General features: G+C 39.6%; 2 protein-coding genes across 2 annotated transcripts in view; both read right to left on the bottom strand.

The window, feature by feature from the left end:
• The window catches only part of si:ch211-196i2.1 (collagen alpha-1(III) chain), a 30,928-nt gene extending 17,525 nt beyond the window's left edge, over positions 1–13,403 (bottom strand). Inside the window, exons 1-12 of the mRNA XM_005725657.2 lie at positions 13,400–13,403; positions 13,266–13,300; positions 11,432–11,485; positions 10,668–10,721; positions 10,519–10,572; positions 5,598–5,651; positions 5,261–5,314; positions 3,677–3,721; positions 1,495–1,539; positions 535–642; positions 331–384; positions 177–230 (exon numbers count right to left, since the gene is read on the bottom strand). Of these exons, the coding sequence (XP_005725714.1) occupies positions 177–230; positions 331–384; positions 535–642; positions 1,495–1,539; positions 3,677–3,721; positions 5,261–5,314; positions 5,598–5,651; positions 10,519–10,572; positions 10,668–10,721; positions 11,432–11,485; positions 13,266–13,300; positions 13,400–13,403 (615 nt within the window). The remainder of the gene's footprint in view (positions 1–176; positions 231–330; positions 385–534; positions 643–1,494; positions 1,540–3,676; positions 3,722–5,260; positions 5,315–5,597; positions 5,652–10,518; positions 10,573–10,667; positions 10,722–11,431; positions 11,486–13,265; positions 13,301–13,399) is intronic.
• Positions 13,404–15,403: 2,000 nt separating this feature from the next.
• LOC102193146 (collagen alpha-2(XI) chain-like) overlaps positions 15,404–16,877 on the bottom strand; it is a 76,179-nt gene continuing 74,705 nt past the window's right edge. Inside the window, exons 26-29 of the mRNA XM_005725656.1 lie at positions 16,255–16,362; positions 15,897–15,950; positions 15,489–15,542; positions 15,404–15,439 (exon numbers count right to left, since the gene is read on the bottom strand). Of these exons, the coding sequence (XP_005725713.1) occupies positions 15,404–15,439; positions 15,489–15,542; positions 15,897–15,950; positions 16,255–16,362 (252 nt within the window). The remainder of the gene's footprint in view (positions 15,440–15,488; positions 15,543–15,896; positions 15,951–16,254; positions 16,363–16,877) is intronic.

Genomic DNA, 16,877 nt, shown 5'->3' with positions numbered 1-16,877 from the left:
TAATTCCTACACACTTTCTTTAAATCTAATATACAGAATAAGGAAAAAGCTCATAAGATTAGATAAAAGTGCCTTAAGTATTGATCAGCTGGCTTCAGAGGCCCAGCAGTTAGGAGAGGTAAGTGAAGAAATCAGATCTAAGAAGTTTTAATTGCTTCACAACAAAATCCACCAACCTGCTGTCCTTGTCGTCCCATGGGGCCTGCTTCTCCAGGTGATCCAGGTAAACCCTGGAAGTTTCAGTGTTTGAACATTAATGAAGGCAGAAATAAGAGATTGTCATTATAAAACATTTACATTACATAATTGTTGAAGTTTACTGTAATTTACCTTAGGTCCTCTTTCCCCCGGTTCCCCTGATAATCCATCAGCACCCTGCGGACCCTGATCAGATCCAACAGACATGCACGTCAGCTTTTATGCACTCTTGTGATGATTCAGTAGATTTTACATGTATTGAAAAACAAATAACATGGACATTTATCTCTCCATGCAACATGAGGTAACAGCAGTCGATGGTAGGTACCCACTCACTGGGATTCCTGCCTGCCCCTGTGGTCCCTGAGGTCCTGGAGGCCCTTTGCTTCCCGTTGGTCCTGGTTTTCCAATTGCCCCATCAGGACCTGGTAGACCTGGAGGACCCTTAAAAATGACAGAAAGAAGAATACAAATTGAAACTTTTTCAATTAGGTTATTTTTTTAAAGTCTAATATAAAAACAATCACTATTTTGCTCACTGATTATTTTTTCATTAATTTGGAGTAAACACTTCCTGAAGCACATCCTGTGATTTAATCACAACACATTTTTTCTCTTTAATGTGTACAATTCATCAATAACATACAATCACTTTTAATTTAAAGAAATTTTAAACCAATATATTTGCCCGTTTGCCTATATACATGTCTAACAAATGCAAACGATTGCAAATGAACACTTCTTCTGTTTTTATGCACCGCTGGAGCACGTCGATGATGAAATGTCTGGTAACGTACTCATTTTGTGATGATTGTTTCATGGATTGTGAGTAATATAATACAAGAACGGGTTGCAGGGAAATCAGCAACAATGAATCAATTAAAACCCATTTATGTGATGTAAATACAGCATCCTCAGTTTTATGGAAAGACAGCTCCCTCCCTGCAGTAACAGCTTACAACAGCTGCATCTCATTCAGTGGAGCTTTAGATGATCTTTAAATGATTAGTTTTATTTTGTCTTATTGTGGGAGTCACAGTAAGCCTGACCAAAAATAGCTTCATCAACAAGTCTGACGGGACAATCAGCAAAAACATAGAATTGAATAGTAAGTACTGCAGACTGGTTTTGTTTTCTAGGCAGACCTTCAACAGCATGCAGAACTACATATTCTTCAACACCTAATCTAAACATGCCACGTTAAATAAAGGAAAAAGCAGTGAGTGAGATTGGGCAAACACAATCTGCCCAAATGAAAATGCAGAGTGCAATCTTCTTTATTTAGCTCAAACTTACTTGTGGACCCTGTATCCCTTTGAGGCCGTCATCTCCTAGACGACCCTGTTAGAAACAACAACAGTTCAACTTGTTGAAACACAGAATTGAAAGTCATGCTGTGATGGCTCTGAAAAGAATTTTAGCATAATGTTAAATTGCCTTTAAAACTGTCAGTTTGCGACCTTATTTAATATATTTCCTCACTTTATCTCTCTGACAGTTTTTTCGTTTGCTCTGGTAAATATGCTATTAGCAAAATATCTGTAAATCGAATCTTGTTGGGCATGCTTTGTTCAGCTTATCACACTGATCATCCCAATTTAGCAGCAGGCTATTTTAATGATTAATGATGCTAGTGCTCATGCTGAATTGCCTTTAAATATTTACTGCAATTCTGTGAGGCTCTTTGGAATGTTTTTCTTCTTTTTAGCTTTCAGTTTATTCTAATTTAGGCATACAACATATTGTTTGATGAATCACAATGCTGTTCCTAAACTAAACTAAATTGCCTGTAAGCCTGTGATGCCGTTTGGTATTTTTTAACATTTTATTTCTCTGACAAAGTTGTCCTTCTGCTCAGCAGGGGTTGAGCCAATGGATGATGGTGTCAGGGATTGACGATGGTTAAAGTGACTGGCGATAGTTCACCAACAAGGTGAACACATTGTACAACAAAAGCATGTACACCTCCAGTACTTGGTAAAATGTTCCTTAGTAACTTGTACCTCAACCTTTGGATAGCCATCAACAAGTTTCTGGTAAAAAAGGAAAAAACAAACAAACAAAAAAACAGTTTCTGGTATAACTCTGGCTGGATATTTGATAACTCTGGCTGGATATTTGACAACTCTTCTTGGCAGAATTGGTAGAGTTCATTTAAATTGGTTGGTCTCCTGACATGGATGCCTCTTTTAGCATTGTTCATAAATTTTCAATAGGGTTGAGGTTGGGGCGTTGGAAAAGCTATTCCAGAAACTTAATGTTATTCTGCTTTCCAAACTGAGTTTTGATATGAATTTTGGATCATTCTTCTGTTGGAACAGCCAACTGCGTCCAAGTTTCAGCATGATATCACCATACTTGACAGTTGATACAAAGCACTTAGCTTTGAAACCCTCACCTTCCCTCTTGTCATTGAGCCTAATAGCTCAATCTTTGTTTCTCTGACCATGAAACTTTTCTCCAGAAGGCAAATGGATTTTCCATGGTGGCAGCTGCTCAATTTAAGCTGAGCATGAATGAGTTCATTTTGGAGCAGCGGCTTGTTTCTTGGTCAGCACCATCTCAGTAAAATAAAACTCTGGCTGTGTACAGTGATGCTGGTGTTTCAGCACTTTCCAGTTGGTTGTTCCTGGGTTTTCTTGAAAATCATAAACAATTTTCTTTATATCTGAGGGTGATATATGGTTTTTCTTCTGGACCTTAGCAAAATGGCGACAAATCCAAATGTCTTGTACCTGTGTACAATTGTTTGAATGAATGAGCTTGGAATCTGCAGCTGTTTAAAAATGGTTCCAAGGCAGCATCCTAACTTGTGTAAATCTATAATTCTCCTACTTAGATCTTAATCTTCCTTGGACTTTCCTATAACTCTGACTATTGGTCAGTCCAATTTGAGCAAATCCATTTTATGCTGGCAAAGACAAACTACCAAACTAGCTGTAGTCATAATCATAATCACTAATGAAAAGTTAATAGGCATTTGCCTTATGAAGTTAAAAGACGTCATGTTTGCCTACTGGTGGTGGTCAGAGGGCCCGGTGGCGCCAGTGTCCAGCAGCCTCGCCTCTGTCAGTGCGCCCCAGATCAGCTGTGGCTACAATGTAGCTTGCCATCACCAGTGTGTGAATGAATGGGTGGATGACTGATTGTAGTGTAAAGCGCTTTGGGATCCTTAGGGACTAAGTAAAGCGCTATACAAATACAGGCCATTTACCATCATCATAATTATCATCATCAAATGCAAGAAAACAAAAGAAGAATATTTCTGACTGTTGGGCTGATTTTTAAATCAGGGTTTAATTGCATTTGCAGAAATACTTATTCATCTTGTGTCCTTTTTTTATTTTCAGTTTATTATTATTATAAATTATGATGTTTAATGTTATGGTTTCTCAAAGTGATATTTCACAGAGACACCAGAAACTTAACACTTACAACCGAATTATAAGATAAACCACCTTGTGAGGATTTGTCTCACCTGTGGTCCCCGGGGTCCCTTCTCTCCAGGAGGACCTTGCAAACCCTAAAAAAATGAAACAGAGTTAGATCATGCTCCTTATATCTGCATGTTTAAAAAACACTCACATCACATTGGTTGCTTTCTGTGGTTGATCAGCTATGGGATAAGTGGGTAAAATATGTTAAACCTACAAAACTGGATATTGCTGATGTCTTAGGTGATCAACAGTGTGATCTTATTTATGTATTTATATTTAATTATTGTTATTTTATCTTATTTATTTATTCATTTTTATGTGGGCACTCCTCCAAAATTGTAGAAAGTTCACACAAGCTGTAAAATCTTATGATTTACTGACATTGTACTAGTTCTATTACTTGATTTGTAAAGATGAATTGTTATCTGCAGATGAAGATTTTTTTTTAAACTGTAATTTTAGTGATCTCTGGCTGTAAAGATGTGTTTTAGGTTACTCAGTTTCAACCTGTCCTGAATCTTTAACCATAGCTAAGCTAGTGTAACACCAATACAAACTAAACACACTTAAAGGATATTAAGTTCTTTAAGTATCTTTAATGATTTTATGACCTGTAATTGACCTAAAAGCACATGTTTAAAAATTTAAGTTAACTTTTTTTAACTTATCTAAAAACACTATCTTCTGTCTGACACATCCCCTTGGTTTGTTTACTTGTATTTTGTTATTCTCACTGAGAATAAAACACTATTTGTATGCCTGATAATCTTTGGAACCCTAACCTGGGTTTTTCTCTACCATGATGAGTGCAGCTTTAAATGCCTTCAGTGATGTGGAACAATGACGAGTTTAAGACATTATTTAGCGTTCAAACTGAGCTCAAACTGCCTTATTTCTATGACACATTGATTGATTTCACTGCAGTGTTGGGCAGCCATCTGTGTAAGTAAAAAGTGGCTCCAATGACACTGCATAGAGTGCTGGCAGCTTCAAAAAACAGTCTCACTTTCACTACTTAAAACTAACTCTTTCCATGCACAAGGGACCTTCTTATTCCTAAATCTAACCAACAAAAAGACCGACAGTGATTTATAGGGTAAACAAACTTTGGCAAGAACAGCACAGATTTTGTTTTTTCTCCCACAACTTAACCAAAACTGAAAAAAAACCCATATGAGTCAAGTTGAGGTAATTATTTTGTACCATTACAGAAAAAAACAATAAACAGGGAAGATCAGTGGAGTACCTATCTGAAGAATTAAGCTGGCATTTGATGTGTACAGTTGTGGCCAGACGCGAAGACAGTGATTGGAACAATTTATTTGTCCTCTTTCAGCTGAGCCTGCCACATCACTTACTTCGCCATTAGATTTTCCTCCAGAGCTCTCAGTAAAATCAATCACTCTGACTTGTTTGCCTCCATATACTGGCAGTCCCTGTAGACCAGCTGCACATTTCATCGGTCTATTTTATTTACCAGCCCCTTCTTGGTGTGACCCCACCATCTCTTCTGCTTTAATCTAATCTGCTTTACAATACTCAGTCTACCCCTCATATACCCCAAATAGCTCCCAGGGGTTAAAGGTTAGGAAATAAAAAAGCAAAAATAAACTGCAGACACTTACTGGAGGTCCAGGCTTCCCAACAGGACCGGGTAATCCTCGTAAACCTGGCTCCCCCTGGTGCAGAAAAAAGAAAAATTATTTTATTGTGATTGTTTCTGATAATTGAAGCTGTAAAGTTACTTCCAATCAAAAGATTTTAACAGCTTTAACAGAACATTTCTGTACTCACCTAAATGTCAAAAATATTCTAGTCAAAAATCTTTCGCTTGCCCTTTTCATAGCTGAGTCCCTCACTTTTAACACAATTTACCGACTCATGTACGTACAACAGCATCTTTCGTCCAGTTCCTATATGAAAAAGGACAAGGTGAGATAGATGTCAGGAGGATGATCTTACCCTCGGTCCTGTGAAACCTGTTGGCCCACGCATTCCCACAGTTCCTGGGATACCCTAATGACAGAGGGAGACACAAGACATTATTACTACTATCATTTCAGCAAATATGGAGCTGAAGGCTCTTGTAGGCTTTTAGCGCCATACCATAATTATTTAAAGATTAATTATTTATACTACAATGTTCACGCGCATATTTGAAATCATTCAAAACTAATAAAAGCTGTTAGACACAACAGCTGTGACTTTCTTCCCAAAACATCTGTGTATTGTGTTCAAGTGATATGAGCTGAAGTCCAACTAGGGCTGAGCTGTATTCTCATGTAATACCAATTTTAACCACTATATCAAACAAAAGGCCTGGGGACCAGAATTGGACCAGCAAAGGTTACAATCTGGCTAATTGTATGGCTTCTTAAAATGTGAAAGAGAACAGAAATTTTGGATTTTTAATTGTATGTTCATAGGTTTTACAGCTTTTCCTACTGATAAAACCTCCCCCATGGCTATTCATGCTACACCAAAGCGGTCAAATTATGGTTTTCTGTAATTTTACATATTTACTTTTAAAAATGTAAGGTCAAAGAGTCGTGGCGACAAATTTCTTTCTTTCTTTCTGGAAAAGCTATAAAATACACTAAAAAGACTTGTTACAGAGTATAGCATGGTGGAATAGGATGGAGAGAATCCCCCACTAAGCTTTTGGGTTGGCATTACTTTAGATTTTGTTTTGTATTAATTGCATGCTTTGGTGTTTCTTTGTGTTTGATGTGAGGTGTGGGCCACACCCATGTGGGAGTGGAGATTCTACTCTAGTCCAGCTGCCAGCTATTTGGAGTTGAATACTGATTGGGGAGGATTAGAGCCCTTTTCTATAAAGGGGAGAGGAAACAGGAAGTAGGTGTTGTCATTGTGTTTTTTTTAGTAGGACACTGGTGTAGCAGGGAAGCCTCGAAGATCCAGGATGAAGTGTGCACATTTTAACGGAAAAGATTTTTAACCTGGCCTGGTTTTGCTTTTAAAATAATCTGAGGATGTTGGAGGGAGGACTCATTCTTATTGGGATGTGAGTGGATGTGCTGGGAGGCAGGAAAACAAACACTGGACTGGAGACTCTCTGTGCCTCTGACAAGGAAACTGGACCAGTTTTGGGGAAGTTCCAGCTCCCAGGATGTGATGTGGAGACCCAGCCTCGAATGAAGTCAGGCCTGAAAAGGTGGATGGCATGCCTTTTTGAGGAAGATGCAGTTTTGATACGTTTTGGCAGCTTGTTCTTCCAAGTGACCACCTTTCCCCTGTTTGTAACCAGGCTAATAACCCTGACCGTGGTGGCTTTGGGCCTTGTATTCCTGGCCAGAGTTGTGTCTTCAGCCAGTAGTTTTACCCGGATCTTGTGTAACCCATTACAGTGTGCGTGTGGTGGTTCGTTACTGGTCAATATTAGAGCTACTACTTTCTTGTACGGAGGCCATTTTGGGCCTTACGTAACAGACTGAATATACTTCAGAGCCAAGCCAGTCACCTTCAGATCGGCAATACCGCTGTCTGGGTCTCTATTCTTGTTTTGTGTTGTATTACCTATTCTGCTGCTGTTTGTGGATGAGATTACAGCTACCTACGTTTATGATCGAAATACCTTATTTCGGATCAAATCAGCAATGGAGTTGACGGGTAAAAATGAGAAACACTTTGGAGGCTTCCCTCCACCACTTGGGCGATAAGCTGATGCCCATAACCTCCCATGCTTGCTTGTGTCAGGCAGAAACCGGAGCTGCCATTCCTCGACAAAAAGTCGCCGGAGGAAGCGAGGAAGGAGAGCGGGCATCCAAGTGAGATTATGGAAATATAGGAATACCGCTGATTTAGCATCCTGCTCGAGGCTCCCAACATTGGATGTTTTAGCTAAAACAGACTTCCAGCTGAATGCACGGCTTCTCCGCACGAGTTTCATAAGGACCGTCTTACTGTACCGCGGCTTACGATAAAAGGTAAGAAGTCCCGGGGATCGTGCAGGGCAAACCTGCGCCAAGCCTCTCAGGATCTAACCACAGATGTTTCAGCCTCGCTGATTAAGATGACCCTATTAAACTGTCGTTCAATCTCAAACAAGGCATTTGTCCTCAATGATCCTTTTATTAGGAATAACCTGGATTTTTTATTCCTATCGGAAACTTGGCAGCGAAATATGGAATTTCCTCATTTCAATGAACTGGGCCCTGCAGATTTGTCTGTATTTGTCTGACCACACCATTGATTTCAGGATGTGGAGGTGGGCTGGTTGTTATTGCTAGAAACTCCTTTTTCTGTCATCTGGTGAAGACCTCTTCTTTTAATTCTGCTGAGATTCAGATGATGAAGATAAACAGGAATAATCCCTTCCATGTGATCTGAATCTATAGACCACTGGCACTAGCGAGGAGTTTCTTAGTTGACTTTCTATCCTCCACCATCAAGCTGAATAAAATCTTTCTGCTGGGGGATATTAATGTCCATGTTGATGACAAATCATGCCACACTGCTTCTGAATTTCTTAGTCCTTTAGACTCCTTTAACTTTACCCAACACGTAACTGGGCCAACACACAGCGGTGGCCACACCTTAGATTTGATTCTATCACTGGGTCTGGATATCGGTCCAGTTTGTCGTGAGGACATTTTTATTAGTGATCATAAATATCTTTTATTTGATCTCTCCTTTATTTCTGACACACTGCCCTCTGTTCATGTGAAGCATTCACGATTAATTACTGACTCTTTAATTCGCAATGTCAAATTATTCTAGATAAAGTTGCTCCTCTTAAAATCAGGAAAAGCAGCACTACCAAATCCCTGCCCTGGTTCACAGAAGCTATTTGCGGCTTTAGGCGAATTTGCCGTAAAACTGAGCGCCTGTGGAAAGCCACAAAACTTGAGGTTCATAAGCTCCACCTAAAAGAACTATTATCTACCTTCAACTACATGGTGAAAGATGCGAGAGCCACTTATTTCACTAAACGACTTGCAGTAGGAAAAAGAAATCCTAAGGTTCACAGTACAGTAAGTAACATAGTCTCTCCCAAACTCTGTGTACACCTGTCATTTCAGATAAGGACTGCAATGACTTTCTAAGATTTTTCCAAGACAAAATCAGTAACCTAAGAGGAAACTCAGCTCCCTCAGATAGTCCCTTCAACCACGATCTTCCACACCCTGTAATTATGGAATCCCTTCACCCAGTTTCTTTAGAAGATCTATAAGAAATACTGATCCAAATGAAACCCTCAATGTCCTACCTACTTCTTTATTTTGCAAAGTTTTTGACACCATTGGGCCCTCTGTGGTCACACGGATAAACTGTTCCCTACTGTCTGGCTCTGTCCCCAGGTGCTTTAAACAGAGTGTTATTCAACCTCTGCTGAAAAAGCCGAACCTGGATCTGACTCTTCAGTCAAGCTACAGACCCATCTCAAAACTTCCTTTCATTTCTAAAATATTAGAAAAGGTCGTTTGGTCCCAAGTAAAGAAGGCACTGGAGAAACATAACATTCTTGATGACCTTCAGTCGGGATTCAGAAAGTCACAGTCCACAGAAACTGCTCTCCTCAAAGTCACAAATGACCTTTTGATGGCCGCGGACAGAGGCGATTGCTCAATCCTTGTCCTATTGGACCTTAGCTCGGCCTTCAATACCGTTGATCATCAGATCTTAATTCACCGCTTAAATCATATGGTGGGGATATCTGGATCTGTTTTGCCTCATTTCTGGCAGATAGAACATTCATAGTTTCGGTGGGAAACCTTTGCTCAGTTGTAGCTAAATTGTCATGGGGAGTTCTGCAAGGTTCGGTTCTAAGCCCCCTATTGTTTTCATTATATATCCTTCATTAAGGCCGTATCATTAGTAGCTTCAAAATTATTTCCTACCGCCTGTATGCAAATGATATCCAATTATACATCTCCTTTAAACCCTGGGAATTAGACAAATTATTCCCTCTAATGGACTGTCTTAAAGAGATTAATGGTTGGATGACGAACAATTTCTTGCAGATGAATGCAGACAAGACTGAGTGATTGATCATTGCCCCAGAGAGCATCAAGCCCCAAATTAGTCAATGTCTGTGTCCTTTTCATCCTCAATAAAAGCTACTGCTCAGAACCTCTGTCTTTTGACGCTCATATCAAGTCTGTGACCCGCTCCTGCTTTTTTCATTTAAGAAACATTGCCAAACTCAGGACTATTGTATCCAAAGGCAAACTGGAGATACTTGTCCATGCCTTCATCTCCTCTTGTTTAGATTACTAACGTAACGTACTCTTTTCTTGTCTGCCTAAGGTTTCCCTAAATCGCCTCCAAGCAGACCAAAATGCCGCAGCAGGGCTCCCACAGTCAAAAATTCTCCCATATCACCCCTGTGTTAAAATCCTTGCACTGGCTTCCGGTTGGGTATAGATATCAGTTTCACTTTTACATTCATGTCCCTACAAGGTGACGCCCCCACCTATATCACTGAGCTTCTCCAACCCTACTCTCCAAACCGGATCTTTAGATCCACTGATAGTGGTCTTCTAACCATTCCACGGGCCCGTTTGAAAACAAAGGGGGATTACGCTTTTCGACCCCTGGCTCCAATACTGTGGAACAGCTCAAAACACATCTGCTTAGACAGGCATTTAGGTAATATTCATGTGTAGTACGTATACTCTTTTATTGGATATACTACTATACCCTCTTTATACTGTTTTATTGTTTCGATTGATATGCTTTTATTCCCAAGTGAAGCACTTTGAAATAACTTCCTGTTTTAAAAAGTACTATATAAATAAATTTTACTTACTACTTTTACTAGTTGTTATGCTAAACTTGTGCTGCTTATATACTGTATGTACATACATTTTGTTTTGAAATGTAATGCAGGCGGATTCCTTGCAGCAGAAGAATCACTTACATACATGCCTACAGGGCCCTGAGGTCCCTCAAACCCTGGCTTCCCTGTGAAGCCCTGAAGAAACACATTCAAAACACAAAAAAAAACATTAAAAAAACTTCTCTGTAGACAGATATCACAGAGGTCATGACTACTATTTGCAGCCTCACCCTTTCTCCTGGGGGTCCTGGTGAGCCTGGAGGCCCCGTCTTCCCCGTTGGCCCCTGATATGTCAACAACAAGGAATCCATCAAAACTAAGACGTGGTAGAAAATGTTTATCTTATCAGCCTGTCAGATTTACATGTCATGACCTTCATTACAACAGTAACATTAAAAACAAGGATGCTGCTGATCTTGCAGGGTAAAATTTAGGACATTTTTGCAAACACAGTTATTTCCTGTTTCTCAGGAAATGATACCAGCTACTCAATATCGCTGCAATATATTAAGCTTAGTTTGAATATCATCCCAATAATTATGCAAAGCAGCTATAGTAGAGTCTAAGAATAAAAAATGGACCTGAAATGAGCATAATAGGTGCACTTTACATGAAAAACCAAGGGATTAGATAATACCTTCATACAGTTTTTGAGCTATATCCTTTCAATGACAAAGTCTTTCCAGGCTATCAAGCCTCTATACCAGGGGTCCCCAATCTCAGTCCACAAGGGCCGGTGTCCCTGCAGGTTTTAGATCTCACCCTGGGTCAACACACCTGAATCACATGATTAGTTCATTACCAGGCCTCTGGAGAACTTCAGGACATGTCGAGAAGGTAATTTATCTATTCAAATCAGCTGTGATGGATCAAGGGCACATCTAAAAACTGCAGGGACACCGGCCCCCGTGGACTGGGATTGGGGACCCTTGCTCTACACGCTACACAGGTACAGTGCTCTGTCTCTCAAAATGAAATAAAAACAAAGGCATACCGCAGAACCTGGTGCACCATCAGTTCCTCTCACTCCGGGAATTCCTTGAAACCCCTAAATAGGAAGGAGAAGATGTAATGAAGAATGGGCAAAGAACCAAGGAGAACTGCACTGATGACCTATAAAAGTGCAAACACAAAATAATGTGCAGTGAGCTGTTATACTATTAGTCTTGATTTGCAAATAATCATCCTCTAATTTATAAATGTAGACAGACTGCCAACACCAGTTTCCAGTGTATGCACTGCTTTGCAATAGGGGATGAATTAACTGGTTGTATTCTCTTTATAGTCCTTCATAAAAGTAAGGTTGTAGAGTGTATGTGCACATGTGCAACTTTGCTGTTAAATCGCCATCCCACAGCATCCTTCTGTTTGTGTATGTAGATGACAATATCTTTTTTTTTGGCCTTTTTTATCTTATACAGATTGCATGTAATTGTTAAGTTGACCCCATTCATTCACATACTGATAGCAAATTGACAGCAGACTGGCTCCATCTCACTGCTGATTTATCGTCATGTGCACCACCAAGCTCATTTCAAAGAAGACAACTGACAATGAGTGGTTAAAGACCTGGTACCTGTCTTTGAAACAACCATTTCAGAGGCAACAAAAATGCAAGTTCATTGGACACCCTCACAATAATTTTGTTAGGCATGAACAAAAATTTAGGTTTTCCCCAAGGCAAATGTAATATGAGGGGAATTATGCTTCATAATTTTTCACGACGTTCTGCCTTGACGAAAACTTAAAACCAGTGACTGAGACTGGGCTTTCACAACATTAAATTACATTCTCACCTCATGATTATTGTTGCACTGTATAAAAACTACCATCAGCTAAATGTATTTATAACTTCATTTTATAGTGTTTATTTTAATTAAATAATAAAAACAGAAGTGCAAGAAAACATCATGAGTGTTCAAAAGCAAAAAAACGGTTGTGTGAATTACAGACACAAAAAATTATCGTTTAATTTTAAGATATTGTTATTGCCTATGCACAGCCCTAACTGAGACTATAAACTCAGGAAGGAGCAGCATATACTTTTATATTATCTGCCCCTTTTTTTTCCAGCCAGATTTGCCTCCTGTTGACCATTAGAAAGAATGCATGTTGAAGGCTCTTCCACATCGACTTTTCAGAGTTGATGTCTGCTTACATACAGTTTATACTTGAGGTGTTTTTGAGACTAAATAGAATACAGACTGAATGTTTTCTATTTCTATTGACTGACACACTAGAAGCAACTTGGTCATCACAAATTGCTTTAAAGCTTTAAGGTTACTCAATAACATATTTACCAGATCACATGACAATCAAAGGTATCCTGTGCTCCAAGTCACGCTGAAAAGTTAATCTCGGGTCTATCCCACTTTACATAAGATAAGCTTTTGTAATGTCCATGGCTTTGGAAAATGTCCAACAACCACATATTGGTTCAGTGAGTCCAGAAACATTTGCAAAAGAGTGAGTATTTATTACATTAACTATGAACTATGTGTAATTATCCTTGGGATACATACACGAATATACTTACTCAGACCAGCCAACGCAGCGCTGAAAACTTTAAGTCAACACAGCTGATATGTTTAACGGGCCGGTAGCGAGCGCTGTTCTGTCTTGTTAAAACTTCACTTTTTTAAGTGTTTGTTGCCTTCTCATGAATTTATAGAACCATCTGTAATTTTATCCTGAGCTGCCTTGTAAAAATGGTAATAATGTGTTTTTATTCTGCTGAACCCTGGAGGATGTGGCAAAAAGCCAACAATGCAAGGTTTAAGGAATGATGTCATGTACTGCTGAGGTCATCCTGCGGCTAACGGCCTTACCATCGGCCCTTTAGTACCAGCAACACCAGCTGCACCTGAGGGACCCTGAAACAGAGACAGAAAATACCAACAATGCAATTTTTCCCGGCAGCAGAGGTCATTAAAAGTACAAGTGTTCAGTCTCTTAATTATACGCATTGTTAATCATGAACTCCTACACATTTTCTGAAAAAATAAGCCGTTACACTAAATACAGAAATTAAAATACTGATTATAATGAGCCAAATGTGTTGCTGTGTAGCTCTTGTGTACATTACAATCAAATACATGTTTTACATGGGATCAGTTGGAGAGATTAGCAAACAAGACAGGGAGTTATTTCCTTCAGTACTACCGTGCTGTACAAAGACTGCCTCCTGCTGTTTAAACCAACAATTATTAGACACCTTCCCCTCAGCTTGGGAGTCAGTTTTGACAGTTTGAGGGCAAATCCATCATCACTACTTAAAATCTGTATTCAGCAGTCACACAGTTGTAAAGTGCACGATGTGCATTGTCGTGTCTCTTCCCTATAAAAGACAACACTGGGTCTAAACCCAAGTGATAAAATATTTGTGAAATGAGTTCATATATTTAAGTATTTCACTGAATAATACAGTACATGCTGTTGCAATACAGAATGAGACAGGAGTACATGAAATGCAGACACACACAAACACACACGCAGCATTTTCAGGTGATGGGATTGAAATATGATAGAGAATGGGAACCTGTGTACCAGGCTTTCCTTCTGCTCCCTCTGTTCCAGGTGGCCCCGGCAAACCCTGAAAGGAGATGGAGAGAAACACATAACTGTAGCTCAGCCGGATATTACTGAACAGTACAAAAGAATATGTGTTTACTGTATAAGTATATTTGACTAATTAAATTCAGCAATCCTCTAATGCTAAAACATTTTTAAAATAATGTAAATCAATTCTTGTATGGAGGACTGTAATGAAATTTAGATAGAGATTATATGATAAATATACAGTTCATAAACATATCAACTGCAACTATGTATCTACTGAGGGCTTATACTTGTAATAAATATACAATTTATTTATTTTTGCAATTTGAACATTTAACCAGGGGTTAAAGTGAACCAGAATGACCTGGAACTGCATTCTGGCATTTGCAGTTTTGAATCATCAAATCTGACAAGCAGTTTAATACATAATACTGTCAAGAGAATTAATGTTTTGATTGCTGCAGCTTGGAGGTGCCTCCAGCTGACGGCATACTTGGTCAGTACTCAGAAAATGATCCCATCCTTGCCAAGTTCTCTGGCTAGCAAAACCAAAGCGGAGCTAAAATAAACGATTCGAATATTTGAAAAAATATCTGTCCAGTTTGCACCACAATGAGTGTGCAAGCTAAACGTAGAGAAGCTCGTGTCAAAAGGACTGCTCAGGTTTTAATAAACCTAAATTTAAAGCTTCTTAATCATGCTAGATTTTCTTTTAATAAGATAGCAACACATCACATATAGATCCACTAAAGAGTTGTTTTTTTTTTTTTTTAATTTATGAAATGACTTTGAAACAAATTGAAGTTTGTTCAGGTTTGTCATTGTGGTGGGGCGTGGACTGCGGTGCTGTGCGGACACACCTGCACGGCATCTGCAATCACACCCGCCCTGTTAAACACGGGGAATCAGAGTTTGGGGAGAGAGTTGTAAAAGTTGTGAACGTGGTGTGATGTGTGTGGCTGCCAGCCACAGTCGAGTAAAATAAAGATGGCTCTGAACACCAATCTATGGATTGGCCGTGTCTCAATCACACCACAGTCATATTCAACATCATATTTATTTATTTAAAGGTTAAAGGTAACTCCACAACACCTGTAAACCTCACAGCAAAATAGCAGCAGCACATGTCAGCTGTAGGGTCTTTACCTTACAATATAAAGCGCCTTGTTCACTGTTGTTGTGATTTGGAAATTGAATTGAAATTGAAGTGAAATAAATCTAAATTTTTACATGCCTTACTTCCAAGTGATTTTTTTCCCTACCCTGAAATGCTACACCAGATCTTAGCGTTCCCCCAGCTGCCAAATCTTACTCTAACCATAGCTACAATATAAGTTTACCGGTGGGCCTGGTTGGCCAGGATGACCTCTTTGTCCGGTCGAACCCTGGGGAAAACAAAAGGAGCAGATTAATATGAATGAATTAATATTGACATATATATGAACTTGGTAACAAAAAAAGTGTGTATTCAAACATCTTTTGGAGTTCAATACCTTGTTCCCCCTGGGTCCTGGTTTGCCATCACGTCCATCTGGTCCTCTGTTTCCCTTTAAAGATATTAGTGACTACAATGACTCAATCATCTCAATCAGCTGTCCACAACGTCAGCATTGTGGCAATTGTATCTAAATCATATTAAAATCACAGATTATATTTTTATTACACAAAAAGACAAGAACAGAAATAAATCATATTTCTGTTTTTTGTTAGCTATGCTGTTATATGGTGGTGAAACTACATTAGTGACTGATTGTGTGGAATGAAGGATGTGAGCATGTGACACCAAATTTACATTCAGGAGGTCACTGGAAGTTCTGTTACGTAGTTAAATTGGACATTTGGAACAACATATGAAGTCATCTGACATTTTGTGGTGTTCAGACACATAAATCATCACTGACCTTTAACCCACGGCTGCCCTGTTTTCCCTGGAGGCCAGTTTCGCCATCGATGCCCTGAGTGGAAAATATATAAAGTCAGTGAAGCGCATCTCATTTTTTCATTCTCAAAAAGGCATGCTTCCAGATAAAAGAGCATGTTATACAATATTAAGCTGTGGCAAACACCATGCCACATAGTTTATTGTGTTTATTATGAGTCTTTTGAACTGTATCATGAAAAAGTTTATTTTTCTGGAGGTTAACTCGAGATTGTTGAAACTCAGGACTGACTTTTCTGCCAGAGCTGAATTTGCACACAGCTTCTGCATCACACTGGGATCTCCATGAATAGGTTTAACCACAGTGCTACACACTGTACCTCAGTGCCTTTAGGGCCGGGCTGGCCTTTGGCTCCTGGGAAACCAGGGAATCCAACGAGGCCCCTCTCGCCCTGAGGACCGCTAATGCCTGTTGCCCCCTGAATACCCTGAAAAAAAAAAAGTTCAGTTTGTTATTAAATCAAGAAATTCTACTCCTGCACCATCGAGAGCGTCCTGACATCAAACATCTGCACCTGGTTTGGGAACAGCACCAAGCAGGACAGACGAGATCTGCAAAGAGCGGTGCGCTCGGCCGAACGCATCATTCAATCAGACCTGCTGGACCTGCTGTCCATCTACACCAAGCGGTGCAAGTCCAAAGCTAGGAAGATTATGATGGATCTCTCCCATCCCAACAATGGACTCTTCTCACTGTTGAGGTCTGGGAAGCGCTTCCGCTCCCTTAAGGCCAAAACAGAGAGAATGAGGAGGAGCTTCTTCCCCCAGGCTATTCGGGGCCTGAACCAGGTGTAGGACTGGACTCTCCCACACACGTCACTATAAGACTGGACTCTCACACACGTCACTATAAGACTGGACTCTCACACACGTCACCACACGCACTACCACACATTTCCTATAATCCTATAATTCCTATAATTTATAATCCTTATCTTTATAA

This window comes from Pundamilia nyererei, unplaced genomic scaffold (assembly GCF_000239375.1).
Source record: "Pundamilia nyererei isolate P.nyererei 1_Seehausen unplaced genomic scaffold, PunNye1.0 scaffold00016, whole genome shotgun sequence".
Lineage (NCBI taxonomy): Eukaryota > Metazoa > Chordata > Actinopteri > Cichliformes > Cichlidae > Pundamilia > Pundamilia nyererei.
Note: the sequence above shows the minus strand (reverse complement) of the source record. Positions and strands in the feature narration are given on the sequence as shown.